Source organism: Acomys russatus, chromosome 16 (genome assembly GCF_903995435.1).
Source record: "Acomys russatus chromosome 16, mAcoRus1.1, whole genome shotgun sequence".
Lineage (NCBI taxonomy): Eukaryota > Metazoa > Chordata > Mammalia > Rodentia > Muridae > Acomys > Acomys russatus.
This window is the reverse complement of record NC_067152.1, coordinates 33669608-33684272: the sequence shown is the minus strand read 5'-3', so window position 1 is coordinate 33684272 and position 14665 is coordinate 33669608. Positions and strand designations below refer to the sequence as shown.

General features: G+C 43.5%; 1 protein-coding gene across 3 annotated transcripts in view; it reads right to left on the bottom strand.

Annotated features, from left to right (window-relative positions):
• Nucleotides 1–14665, bottom strand: part of Helz (helicase with zinc finger) — a 131861-nt gene that overhangs the window by 74362 nt on the left and 42834 nt on the right. For all 3 annotated transcript variants that reach the window (XM_051158932.1, XM_051158933.1, XM_051158934.1), the window contains exons 10-14: nt 13366–13564; nt 12931–13038; nt 11573–11870; nt 5510–5777; nt 40–373 (exon numbers count right to left, since the gene is read on the bottom strand). In XM_051158932.1, the coding sequence (XP_051014889.1) occupies nt 40–373; nt 5510–5777; nt 11573–11870; nt 12931–13038; nt 13366–13564 (1207 nt within the window). The remainder of the gene's footprint in view (nt 1–39; nt 374–5509; nt 5778–11572; nt 11871–12930; nt 13039–13365; nt 13565–14665) is intronic.

The window sequence follows — 14665 nt, the reverse complement described above, 5'->3', positions numbered from 1 at the left end:
GTGATGACACTCCCATGAAGGCACTGCCTACAAACATACCTGTGTGTCACAGTCAGGCCGCAGATTAAGCTCTTCACAGCATTCCCTGGATATCCTTAGAAATATATAATCTTTTGTTTTTTCTTCAATAGTAGCTTCATAAACCTTCTCTTTGGTTCCCTGGGTCTGTACTAGATTCTCTTTAGGGACTGGTAATAAATAAACAGCATTGACTTTGGTCATCACCAGTCGTCCAGCCAAAGTATCTTCAGAAAGGGTTTCAGTAAGCTTAAAACGACCAAAAAGTTGTCCATTCTGAGCATACTTTGCACCCCCAGAAACTCCAGTGAGCATGAAGCTTGCTAAAATCTGCAATTGCACTTTAAGGTTGAACCTAAATCAAAAGCAGAAAACTAGTTTGAGTATTTCTCATCAGAATCATAAGAAATATACAAAACCATAGAAAAATACAACGAAGAAATTCAAATACGGCAGCCGGGCGTGGTGGTGCACACCTGTATCCCGTCACTCAGGAGGCAGAGGCAGGTGGATCTATGTGAGTTCCAGGCTAGCCCAGTCTACAAAGCAAGTCCAAGACATGCAAGGCTACACAAAACAACCCTGTCTTGAAAAATAACAACAAAAAAGAAAGAGAAAAAGAAAGACAAGAAAAGAAATTCATGTATAAACATGTAGAAATGTAAAACTTTGTTATCAATTCCAACTCTATACACAATAATACCTTTCTGCCTTAACTCCAAGCTGAAGACAATTTCCATAAGCATGGCTGGTTATGCTGAAGAGTATGCATTCTTAAAAGACTGCATGTGGCCCCTAATGGGGCTCAGTGGGTAAAGATGCCTGCTGCCAAGCCTGACCATCTGAACCCAATTTCAGAACTCATGTGGTGGAAGTAGCAAATTGATTCCTGAAAGTTGTCCTTGGACCCCTATATGTGTCTGCCTCTCAGGCACGCACATATGCACACACTCGCAAATAAGTAATTCTTGTAAGCCTGAGTAACTATAGGTAATTTTTAATAAAGTGGAATACATTAAATAATAGAAAGACCTGTTTGAACATGGTTGAAATAACTTAGGCCTTGAAATCAGCTAACCTGGCCGCAAGGCACTGCATTGAAACCATAGTGGATGTTCAGCTGAGTGCTTGCTGGGTAAATCTTACCAAAGAAGCTAAACCTAACCTCTCCCTCATGGTAATGCTAACAAATAACAAGCAGAATAAAAGGTTACCTGTTATTACAAGGAAGTGATTCTCATGCAGGAATCATGGAAAAAGAGCCCAGCCTATCTTAGCAGACAGCCATCAGGGCACTCATGCGTCCATGTGGGCTTGTGAAGATGAGCGCATGTGTGCCTGAAGGCGGCAGAGAATCAAGACTAATTTACACTGTTAAAACATTCACAGCGGGCACACCTTTAGTTCCAGCACTCAGGAGGCAGAGGCAGGAGGCTCTATGAGTTCGAGGCCAGCCTGGTCTGCAGGTCGAGTACCAGAACAGCCAAGACTACACAGAGAAATCCTGTCTCAAAACAAAAAAGAAGATGAAGAGGGGGTAGAGGAGGAGAGAGAGAGGGAGGAGGAGAGAGGGGAAAGATTCACACAGGCCCCTGTATCACATCTTTAAATGGAGCTTTACAAGCTATCTTCCATACAATGAGAAGGGCCTGGGTCATTAAGTCAGAGTTGGGGGAGACTGCACCGCCTCTAACACATTGCTGACTGACAAGACCTCCATTGCAGGCTTAAAACTGTCCCTCTTTTACTTTGTGGCCACTCTCCTCTTTCTTGGACATCCAGGGACATTCTGCCAGCTGTCTAACTAATCCTCCATTTCCATCCTAAGTCAGCCTCCTCCGCAAAGCCCAGTGTGCCCTCACCTTACTCTCTAACCCTCGTTCCTGCATTCTATGCCCAGACATGTAACACCAAATAACCTTTGACCTCTCCAATGTGTCTCCAAACCAATGCTTCCATGAATTATGCCAAAAGGCCCCACCATTTAGTTATGTGCCTCTCTCACTAACTGCCATTCCGCACCATACTGTCACAAAGCCCTGATTTCTGGGGACACTGTGGATTCCTACCACTGGTTAAATCATTTGCAACTCAACATTTTTAACCAGGATTACTGAAATAAACTTTGAATATGGCTTCCTGTCTCTAATCTATTCTCTCTATTGTCTGACACTAAACTGTCATTTCAACCACTTTATTCCCTAACAAATTCTTAAAATTATGTAATACATTTCTCAACTATCTTAGGAAACATATTCAAATGTTACTGCTATATTTAGTTTTCAGCCCACCACCCTAAAACTTGACCATAATTTAGCAGTCATGAAAACTAAGCCCACACCCTTTCCACAGCAGAAGAATCTTCTTGTGACACTTGCTGAGTGTCATGTTGCTCTAGAAAATAAATAAACACCCCCAGGAAGCAGAGCTGTCCCTGCAGAAGCCGCAGCGCACGCTGAGGATGCAGGGTTAGACTTCCTACCGGAAACCATCACCTCTAATGTCTCACCTTCCTAAAGGCCAGCACATTAAAACTAAAGTCCCGCTCACAGCCTCTCAAGTATTAAAATAAGAGCATCTGACAGCTTGGAGCTTGAGAGATACCTCAAAGGTTAAGAGCACTGCTGCTCTTCCAGAGGACCCACACCCAGGTCGGGCAGTTCACAACCACCTATATGTAACTCCAGCTCTAGAGAATCTGACAGTCTCTTCTGGTCTGCTGGGGCAGCTACTTACATGCAAATACCTGCATGTGTGAGTACGAGTGCACACACACATACACACTTTAAAATAAGATAAATCCTTAACAGCCAGGCAGTGGTGGCGCACTCCTTTAATCCCAGCACTCAGGAGACAGAGGCAAGCGGATTGCTGTGAGTTTGAGACCAGCCTGGTCTACAGAGTGAGTCCAGGATAGCTAAGGCTACACAGAGAAACCCTGTCTCAGGGGCGGGGAGGAGATAAATCCTTTAAAAAAACAGCACTTTGAAATTTAATAATTCAGATACTTAAAATATAAAACACATCCTAATCAACAGAGACAAGTCTTTGCACTGTTGCACACATTTTGAATCAATCTTGAAGCCTATGTAATTTCATCCTTCCCAGGAGGCAGAGTAACAGCCAACAAAATTTCCAACTCTTGTAAAACCACTTCCTAGGAAACGTGGCTGTACCAACGCCAGCATTAGTTAAGTCATTATCTCTGAAGTGATATTTTAATTTTCAAATACCAGAGCTATACAGTAAATTTGGTTTCATGAGATTTTTCTAACTAAATGAACAAGAAACAGCCCAGTCATATGAGAAGGCCTGGTCTACTGGTGCAACAGGATAAGCGAGGTAACCTGCAGAAGCCGTACTCGAGTCTGGGATGTGACGCGCATTCTACTCTATGCCTGCCAGGCAGGTGTACACTGAGTAGCAGGCCAGATAGGCTTGACTACACAGTTTAGTGGAAACCACAGCTTCAGTTAATATCTGCTTCTCTGTGTGTGTTTTTTTAACTTATTTTTATTATTTTTAATTATGTGTATGTGGAGGACATAAATGTGTAAGTCAGGTGCTCCCAGAGACCAAAGTCTTGGCTCCCGGAAGCCGGAGTCAAAGCAGTTGTGAGCCACCTGACGTGGGTTCTAGGAATAGAACTTGGATCCTCTCCAGCCCTAGAGTCTATTTCTCTTAAAAAAAAAAAAAAAAAGTCTTCTTAGAATTGAATATACTTCTTCCAATGTAGGATCACTTAATGCATATCAACACACAGCCTATGTTTGTTCTGTTTCTAAAGAAGAAACAAACCTTGAAGAACCCGAAAGCCTCTCATAAGTTCAATGAGATGAAGAGCCTTGTCCTTGATACCGGCACATTGCAAGCTTTGATAAAAGGGCAAGGGTGACAACAAGTTCAAGACCAGCCTACGCTACATAGCGAGAGACTCTAAAAAGAGCTCCCCATAGCCGGGCGGTGGTGGCACACACCTTTAATCCCAGCACTTGGGAGGCAGAGGCAGGCGGATCGCTGTGAGTTTAAGGCCAGCCTGGTCTACAAAAGCGAGTCCAGGACAGTCAAGACTACACAGAGAAACCCTGTCTCGAAAAACCAAAATGAACTCCCCGCAATGAGAGTAAAAAGCAGAACCCAAGAGGGCCCAGACACAGACCCAGAATAATAAAAATAAATTATACCAACTAGATACTTGGAAAGATTACATCCCATTTAGCCTACAAATAGAGTGGTGTAATGTACTTTTAAGTTTTCATTTACTTTTTCCTTTTTGGGTAGGAGTTTCTGAATCTATTATTAATGATAAGGCAGCTTGAAGAAAGACATATTGGCTAGACTATATTTAAAAGGAAAAGTGTTATAAAAATAGAATCACATCTCACTGAGGTTCAATTTTTAGGACTCATCCTACTTTACTTAAACAATATTTTTAAAAAACTACTTTCAAAATAACCAACAGCCTTATTAATAGTTTCGCTCACTCATACTTTAATTTAAGACTACTTTTCTTACACTGATCCATAATCTTTTGCTTTCAGCTCTTGGTATGTGGCTGTGGCTGTGGCTAAAATATAAGAAGACAGAGCACTTATAAATTGCTATAAAGCCATTTCATCATCAAATAATTTTCCTTTAAAACATTTTTCATTCTTCAAAAAGCTTTCAAGGCGTGTAGCTTCCTTCCGTTTCTGTACATTTAGTCAAGTACTCAGTCATGCTTGCTGTGGCCTGCACTCACTGTGAAGCTTCCCAAGAGTGGGGACCGGTTTACACTCCAAAGGACAGTAGAGCTGGTCCCAGAGTAGACATTCTGTAAGGTCTTGTGACAAAGAACCACATACTAAACACTGTTCTTATTTGCACTTCCATTAAAGATAGAAAACAGAGAGGGAGCCAGGTGTGGTGGTGCACGCCTATAATCCCAGCACTCGGGAGGCAGAGGCAGGTGGATCGCTGTGAGTTCGAGGCCAGCCTGGTCTACAAAGCAGGTCCAGGACGGCCAAGGCTACACAGAGAAACCCTGTCTTGAAAAAACAAAACAAAACAAAAAAGAAACAAACAAACAAAAAAAGAAAACAGAGAGGAGGTTGGCTCATGTCTGTAACCCTAACATTCAAGAGAGGCAGAAACAGAGCCACTGAGAGTTCAGGTCCAGCCTGGCCTACATAGCAAGGTCTAGGCCAGCCAGGGCTTGACAGTAAGACCCCGTTTCTAAATTAGTTAATAAGTTCAGTAAGAAATACAGCTACTCACAAACAATCGCTTTAATACCCATCTTCACTTAGCATGTCTCCACTGCAATGTTAAAAGTTTTAAAAAAAGGTAACAGAAAAGGAAAAGAGGTGTGGAGGAGAGGGACAGCGAGAGGAGGGAGGGGACCAGGAGGAGGGAGGGGGACAGCGAGAGGAGGGAGGGGGCAGGAGGAGGGAGAGGGACAGTGAGAGGAGGGAGAGGGCAGGAGGAGGGGAAGGAGTGCTCTGAGGCTTACCTGCTGACTTCTTTATACTGGGCTATCTCCTCAATATAAAGCAGGTCGTGCAGTCGGGACTGGTAGTTGGCCTTGGTCAAGGATCTGTCTAGAACGGACTGTGTGAACAGCTGGTCGGCGGAAAGAGGGATTTGGTATCTGATCAGAAGGCTCCTCTCCAAATCAGTAGTTTCGTTAGGTTCAAAATCTACCATAGTCTTAGAAGAAGAGTCCCAGCGCTTGGCTGTGGTTACCAGCTGCTGTTTTGCATGCGTCAGGTACTCAAGATCTACACGGAAACAGGAGACTCGGCTGTGAAGGAGTACGGCATTGAGCTCGCGTGAATAAGTACTCGTTTTGTTAACAGAATTGTATATACCAGAAATAAGACTCTTAAACAACACAAAACTCATTGAGAGAACTTTCCCCATGCCATTTTAACAAAATAACATTGTTAGGAACCCACGTGAGAACACCTTGCTGTATGTTAGGCTCGGTCATGCCACCAAGAGTTAGTTTGGAGGAAACACTCAGAACTTAAGTCTTCAGTCAAGAGAAATCTGAGCTGCAGGTAAAAGGCCTGGTAGATTCCTTGTGTGACAGAAGGTGCCAAGTAGTGAGCAACAGTCGCTCTCCTCCCCATCCTACCAGCACCTGCCCCAGCAACAAAGAGAAGAACGAAGTCTGCGGAGCAGCTGTCTGAACGTCACCTCGCTACCTAACAGCACCACGGATGCACACCGCTGCTGACTCCTTGAAACCTGTGATAGGAAGTAGTTTGAATGCCACTTCTGAAAAGCACAATTATATTGTAAGGGCACAATGTCAAAATCAGAAACCATCAGGTTCTGGCATCCCTAAAAGAGATGTGACATAAGCCAGCAAGGATGAGAGCCGCAGCAATGAGCTCACAGGGCGCTACCTGAGCCTTACTGGGTGGAGCATGGCCACACTAGAAAAGCCAGACTGAGCCAAGAGGTAGAAAGTTGTTTAACTGACCCATTAGGCCAAGATTCGGTTCTAATATAAGGGGAAAGACTTCCCTACCAGAGACAGGATCACGAAGAGTCACATGAAGCTACCTCTGACTTAGAACAAGTGTGGCTGCAGCCTTGCGATGTTGGTGCTTCAGCAAGCTTTATTTTGCAGTGCTGGAGATCAAACACAAAGCCAAATATGCTCTACCACTGAGCTATACCCCAAGCTCTGACGCTGCAATTCTAGATGTCGCATGTGCATTCCAAACACACATGCACAGGCACTCACAAACACAATTCACAGCAGTAGCAAGTATCCTAACATCTTAATTAAAAAAAAAAAAAAATACATGCCAGGTGTGGTGCAGCACGCCTTTAATCCCAGCACTTGGGAGGCAGAGACAGGTGGATCGCTGTGAGTTCCAGGCCAGCCTGGTCTACAAAGTGAGTTCAAGACAGCCAAGATAACAGGGAGAAACCCTGTCACAAAAAAATAAAAATAAAAATAAAAAATAAACCATAAAGGCCCTAATTTCTAATGTTTTATCCTTCTGCAAGCATTTCTGTAAGAGTGTTGCTATTTCTCAGGTGGCGGCATACGTATAATTATCACAACAGTAAAGATTAAATGCCCATTAAAATTACACTTCAAACTACTCTGAGGGCTGAAGAGATGGCTCAGCAATTAAGAGCACTTACTGGTCTTTTCTGAGGACTAGAGTCTAGTTTCCAGCCATGACAGATGGCTCAGAGCCACTCATAACTTCAGCTCCACGGGAGCTGACACCCTCTTATGACATCCGTATGTGGCAACACAGATGGCATACACACACAAATAAATAAGTAAATTAATTTAAGTAAAAAATACTTTGCACTGGATCAGACATAGTAGCACACATCTTTAATCTCATCATTTAGGAGACAAGCATATATCTGTAAGTTCAAGGCAAGCCTGGTAGACATAGCAAGATCCAGGCCAGAAAGGGCTATAAAATAAGTCCCTATATTAAGAAAAAAAAAGTATGTAAAAGGATGTTCAACTTCTATTATAAGGTGGGAAATTTACATTTCCTAATTACATTATAATTACATTACAGATTTTTATTAAAGTGAACTCAGACTGTACTTAAAGCAACACATTCTCATGCCATTTAAAAGTCATTGGTTATTCCTGTGTCTCTTAAGGTGTTTGAACAGTAACAGACCTAAAATGATCTCCTGAGAACATTATTGGTGTTACGTTAAAGTCTACACAAACTATACAAAAACCTAACCTTTCTGTTTTTGTCTAGAAGTATTCCACTTTGGGGATATGGTATAAGCAATAGCATTTTTGACATTTTATGTAAATAGTGCCATAATTCACATTTCGGTTTTAGGAAATTATTAGAGCAAGCAGCACCACAAAAATGTCAAACAATGTTGATTTTTATCCCATTTTCTTTTCTGGTGAGGGAAGGGGAGGTAATTCCCTATGTAGCTCAGGCTAGCCTACAACTCATGTTTCTCCTCAGCCTCCCAAGCACTGGGATTGGGTTATGGGCCACCACACCCATCACTGTGCTAATGACTATGAGAAAGTGGGCAAAGCCATGGACATAAAGAGAAGACGTGAACAGCCCAGCTGCACCAGCCTCGGAAGATCCTGTGTGTGAATGGCTGGCGATTCTGAGGAGAGGGCTCACAGAACTAATTCTCACGAGAACCTGAGGCAGGCTTCGGCCTCTGCTCCTCATTCCTCTTACTTATGGCTTTCTTCTTTCTTTCTCTTCTTTTTGAAGATGTTTGCTTGTTTGTTTGGTTTGGTTTTGTTTTTCATTTTTTGAGGTGGGGATTGTTTTAAAATCAATCATCCTTTATAGCTCTATGGCCTGGAACTTGCAGTCATGCCTCTGCCTCAGTCTCTGGACTACTGGGATTGCAGGTGTGAGCCATCACACCCTGCTCCATTCCTCTTACCTGAAGAACAAACTATTAAACTGTGTCCTGACCCACCTAACTTATAATGCTTAAAGGTCATTAACTCTCAAGTGCCACTTACGGAGAAGCAGCTCTGGTGCCACTGTCCCTCCCCGCAATGAGAAGACTGAACACAACTGCTCTTACAGGTGTGCTCGCTGTCATCTCCAGCTGCAGCTCCTACCTCTGCTATCAGCAGACTTAGGTAGTGCTCAGGACTGCTGAGCCAGCTCATCCATGCCACATGTACTCCCTCAGCCTACACCAGCCTAAAATGAATCAGACTCTGGAAAGACAAAAACTGAACAAGCTTAGACCAATATTCACAGAAGCACTTAGGACAGTTTACACTGCTTATCAACAGTGCTTATTAGCACTCTTATTAACCAGCTCTTGTAACAATACTCTCCAAGGAAAGCTGACAGGAATTACAAACCTTCAGAGCGCACTACCCTGAGATGTGGCAAGCACACAGAAGCTGTAAATACATTTACTAGAAATTAAAGTACCCAAAGGGTTAACTACCAGAGGAAAGAAATTCCCTAATTCCCTCTTGGCCCATAAATAAAAAGGCTTTGGACACTGCAGATAATAACAATAGTGCGGGAGAAGTCTATGGAGCTGTGGTTTTAATTCAACTCAAAAGCTTAATTGACTAAGGAAGGGTTTTAGTTCAATAATGAACAATGAACTAGGAAAACATCATCTGTCATGTAATTCAACTGGGAGTCTCCCTGAGTCACACTAATGCAATGAGATGCCACTATAGTCAGTCTGAAGGGCACACTAGGACTGAGGGAGAGAGTGGGCTGCACTCCTTACCATAGGGCGGCTAGTAACATCAGTGGAAGGTCATTTAGAAACACAGAGCTAACGAATGGCCCAGTAGAGCCAAAGGTATAACTTTATGGAAGAAACACAGACATTTCCAGCATTATTTAAGTACAAAACTTGATTACCAGTTTTGCTGGAGAATTTTATGTCAACTTGATGCAAACTAGAGTCAGTTGGGAAGAGGAATTCTTAGTGAGAACATGCCTCCATGGTTTGGCCTGTAGGTAAGTCTGTAGTACATTTTCTTAATTAGGGATTGGTGTGGGAGGGCCCAGCCCATTGTGGGTAGTGTACACGTACACACACACGTACACACACACACACACACACACACACACACACACACAAATAACCTGGTTTCTATAAGAAAGGAAACTAGGCAACCATAGAGACCAAGAGACCAAGACAATAAGTAAGCAGTTCCTCTGCTTTCCATATGTGGTCTGTGGCCCGTGTGTGCCCCTCTCCCAATTATTAAAGTGACCTGCTTGGTGGCAAGTGCCTTAGCTACTGCGCAATCTCGCCACCTGTGAACAACTCTTTTAACGCTCACTATGAGCTGAACATGGCCCCACTTACTGCTAGTCCTCACACTCATGTAAGGCAGGTACCCTAGCTCCATTCCCTAAATGCTTCCCTGTCCATCAGGCTCAGACACAGTAGAACACTAGGATTCCCATCCAGCTCAGTGTGACATCATCACCACTCTTCTTCCAAAAGTGAAGTACACTGACAACAGTCAAGGCGACTCTTCCTTCCCCATCATAGTACCCTCAAGTCACCTCCGTTACTTTTGCTCATCATCCACTCAACCTGCAACACCTTCTTACTGCGGACATTCAACACCCACTACTGTGGATTCTTAACACTTGCAAAAGTGTCCTTATGGGGAAACAAGCCATGACTGCATGACACACTCCATCTGGATGCCAACAGGAGGCTTCGATTCTCATCTTTCCAGTTTCACCCAGGTCGGAAGTGCTGTGAGCGCAATTCTTTAAGACCTGCCCAGGACTGATTTTCTCACACCTAAAATATTAACCATCTAGTCCTTCGTGAAAAGATTTGTTATGCCCTGTACTTTCATTTGTATTTTACCTACTGACATATCTATTTGGCTAAGGAAACTAACACATTTTTTGTTCCTACTGAGAAAAATGACAAAATTACATACAACCAAATAAAACATAAATGGAATCAAACAAGGCAGAAAATGAGATAAAATGAAGTCTGGTTATATTAGCACACATGAAGACGCCATCGCCTAGCTGCAAAGGCTTGGCATACATGCTACGGTGAAGGAGAAGACCAGGCACACACTTGTCATTCCCACACTGGGGCACAATGAGGCAGGGGCTTGTGAATTCAAAGCCAGCCTGGGCTACCTAGTGAGACCTTGTTCCAGAAAAAAAAATGAATGAATAAGTAAAGAAATAAATCAATCTGTTAACCGCAACTTACAGGGGGGAATAAAGAGAAAGACAGATCAATTCCACCACCTGGTCACCACACCCAAACCAGTAACATCCTAGTGTCTGAGCATGAAAAAGAAAACCACTGCAGGTTCTGATGAACGGGACTTGAATGGGACATCTTCCACGTTACAGTTAGTTCTAGTCAGCACAGTAGCAAATTTCATATAGCTTACTACATAATGTTGCTAACGAAATCCTTAGTCATTTGTTAAATAAATTAAAGCACTTATAATCCAACCAAGAGCCACAGCAGTGTGGGCTAACATGCCCTTTCCCTGTCCTGCTGGACTTAGGCATCAGAGTTAGGAACACGGACCAGCAGCAATACACAAAGCAAACCTGCTGCTGTAGCAGCGAGCATGCAGGTGTTTCTGCGGGGAAACCAGGGACACTTCCCCAGCACTGAGCAGACCCTGATGAGATCCCTGCCCTCCTTAACAGGAGCGAAGGCACACGCTGACTTACAGCTGACACTCACTGGGGGTTTTCCCTTCAAAGCTAGCTGAACAGTCAGTAGGAAATAGAAATAGACACTGTAGGTATATACATCATTACCAGTAGAAAGACATTTGGCTGTGCTAACATCATCTTACTTGAACATGAAGCTGCTAGACCAAAACAGACATAATTACCAAGTTGCGTAAGTTAAGTTCAAGGGACTGCCTGACGACTGAATGAAGAGAGCAAAACACAACCTGACCCACAGTGCATATGTCAATTAACATGGGAATTTTTTCCTTTTTATTCTCTCCCTATCTGCAGAATATTTACAGGTCAATGCATATCTTTTAATCTTGTCTTTTAATACATTGTATCGGGGAAAAAAGTCTAAATATTACCTTCTGTAGAAGCTGCATCAATCATTACTCTTTGCATGAGTACTGGCTCCAATCCAAAGTCGAAAACTATGGTTTGGCGAAAAGTTCCAAATATTTCTGTGTTAAATGCTATCCCGACTTTATACACGTAATGATCTAATCCATTTTGGGCCATCTTTCCTCCTATCCATTCTTGACAGTTTTCAGGGACTTCCTGTGACACCTGGGTAGTACTATCTCCGGCAGATATGGCAATGATGCTAAAATGAGGACGATGCGCATCATAGAGCAGGGCTACCCGAGACAGCATTCTTGCAGGCTACAGGGAAGTTAAAACAATGCATTGAGTACAGGGGGTGAAAATTCAATTGCAATTGGGCTCTTCAATGAAAAATTTACCAGAAGGGTCTGCTACACCCCATTTCTAAGGTCCTATGCTATACAACAAATTATGTTAACAAGCTCTTTAAGGAAAAGATTAAAGAAAAACAAAAACAAAAACTGATAAAACAGAATGGTTAAAGCAAAGTTTCTAAGATGATACACACATGCTGCACCATCAGCCTCCCTCAACCCTCTGCACACGCTCATCTTTCCCTGTGGCACAATCTGCCTCTCCCTGTGCTTACAGAGCCTCACGCAGGAAGCTGCTGCAGGAGGAGTGACCCCTGAGAGCGCTGGATTGGGTTCAGGGCTGAAGCTAAACAGTCTTAGACTTTCCATCTCAAGACACAGGTGGTCTCGTGAAGAAATACCACCAAAAAGAACACCGAATGTCCCCGCGGCACATAGTCACCGACATGGAAACTATACCACAGCCTTAATTGTGACCATGGCAACTGAAGACGAGAAGCCTGCAGAAAAGGTGGTCTCACTGACACCCTCCCTGGGGCTGGGGAAACAGCTCAGTGGCTGAACATGTGCCAGCACGGGCAAGGCCAATGAACCACAACAAATAAAAATAAAATAAAACAAAGACACATGATTACAGAAGTTGTGATTTCATCAAATGAAAATACAAAAATAGGTTTTCATTGAAAAAAATCTTAGAACTGCCAGATTAAATAATTAAATTATCAAATAGTTAATTGTAAGCCATGAACCCCATCCTATGTTCCAAGTTTAAAAGAGAATATATGTCAGACTTCTTCACTAAGTAATTAAGAAAGTGTCCTACATAGCTAAATGGATCTTACTTCAAAGTGGAAAAAGTGTATTTAATGACTGAAATACAGAAGCGCACTTTGACACAGTACAGAGCCTACATAAATGTGCTGAGGAAAACATTTTCAATGTTCTCTTAACAGACACTTAAAGGTCCAATAAGCTTCAAGAAACTGAACAAAGCTGCTATTTTTTCATTAGTGTGGGCTTCATACCTTACAAGTCAGAGCAAAGGTCCATGTCTGGTGGGATTTTTTGGTGTTGACGGTGACCGACAGGTCAGGGCTGTGCTCCACCTGAACTCCCTCTATGCATTCGCTAAGCTGAAAGCAAATAGCGATTCCTGTTACAGTCTGAGAGTGGAAACACAAGCATCAGCCATGACACAGATGCAGTGCCTGCTGACAGGGGGTCTCACACACTCCCTTCCAGTCACTCTGACAAGAGTGACATGTGATGCAGTTAAGACAGAGAAAAAAATTTAGCAACCACAAACTGAGAAGCCAAACCTCTCTGAGCGAAGGTCACTGCTGTGGGAGCTGCAAACCTCCAACCAATGTTCATTTCTGCCTTGCATTTTAACAAATGGGCCAGCTTCGTCTACTGAAAACACGTGCTTGTCAGGGCAGGAGCAGAGGGAACGCTCTTACCACTTTCTCTGGCGACAGTGAGCTCATCCACTTCTCTATCAGGGTCTCCATGTAGCTGCCTGAGAGCTGCTGGCTCTCACTCTGCTGCTTCAGCCTCAGCAAGCGGGAGGCATACCTCTTCTGCCACTCCGCTAGCTCCCCCTGGGAATGTGCTGAAGTGCACTGGGCGCCATACCTGCAGAGCCCGTGCTCCAAAAACCTAAGCACAACGGAGAGACTGTTTTATCGTGCACTGCTTCCAGCCAGGCAAAGAGAACGTCCACCTGCTGCCCTCAGCCTCCACAGTAACAAGCAAGCGTCCTCTGAGGCCGCCGGATTTATCACTGTCAAGTCCAATGAAGGGAGAAGAGGGCAACAGATGGACATGCGTGACAGTCAAATCATCAGTCCCCAAGCTGATAGCCACTGACTCCATGCTTAGAAGCACAGAGGTCTTACAGTACAACATACTGGACTCCCAGCCCAGAAGGAGGTATTGAAGACATGCTTCCTTTGTGCTCCATTAGACACTTCCTTTCAGCGCAGTCTTCCTGAAGCAGCACTGACATCCATAGGCTCACACAGCCATGATCTGCTTCCCCAACGGCAAGGGCACGCTCCGCAAGTGAGAACTGCACCGCTGCAACCCCGCTACCGTTACCTTCAAATGCAGTGCTTTTCCTCTCTCTGCGTTACTTCACTAAAGCTACCAGCTAACGTTAAGTTTCAAATACATTTAGAATAAAAGCTTTATAGTTCGTGTCACAAATTCATTTAACAGTTACTGGGTTCTTTTCAAGGGGTAAAATACAAAGTGTTGACGTCAGCGGGCACAGAGCTAATGAGCCCTGAAGTGACCATGAAACATGTGAAGCTACAATGTTGCTGACTAAATCCTCATTGCTTCAAAAAACACATGCAAAATCATGTTATGTATACAAATATGTCTTCAGGTTACAAAAATTTGTCTTTCTGTGTTTCTAAATTATCTCACTCCTTATCGGTTAGAAGCACTAGCTGCTTTTCCAGAAGACCCGGTTTCAATTCCCAGGCACCACGTGGCAGCTCACAAATGTCTATAACTCCTGTCCAAGGGGAGAATCCAACACCCTCTCTGGGCCTCTGTGGGAAAAAGGCACCTACATGGTACACAGGCATACATGCAGGCAAAACACTCGTACACATAAAAATACCTTTTTAAACATTCTTTCCCTCTTTAAGAAAGGTTTCCATTCTCATCAAGACTCTAACTCTCAGGTTCCTTTCCAAAGGAGTGCCCCTCTCTCCAGGAACTTGGCACCACCAACACCTGGAGTGTTTA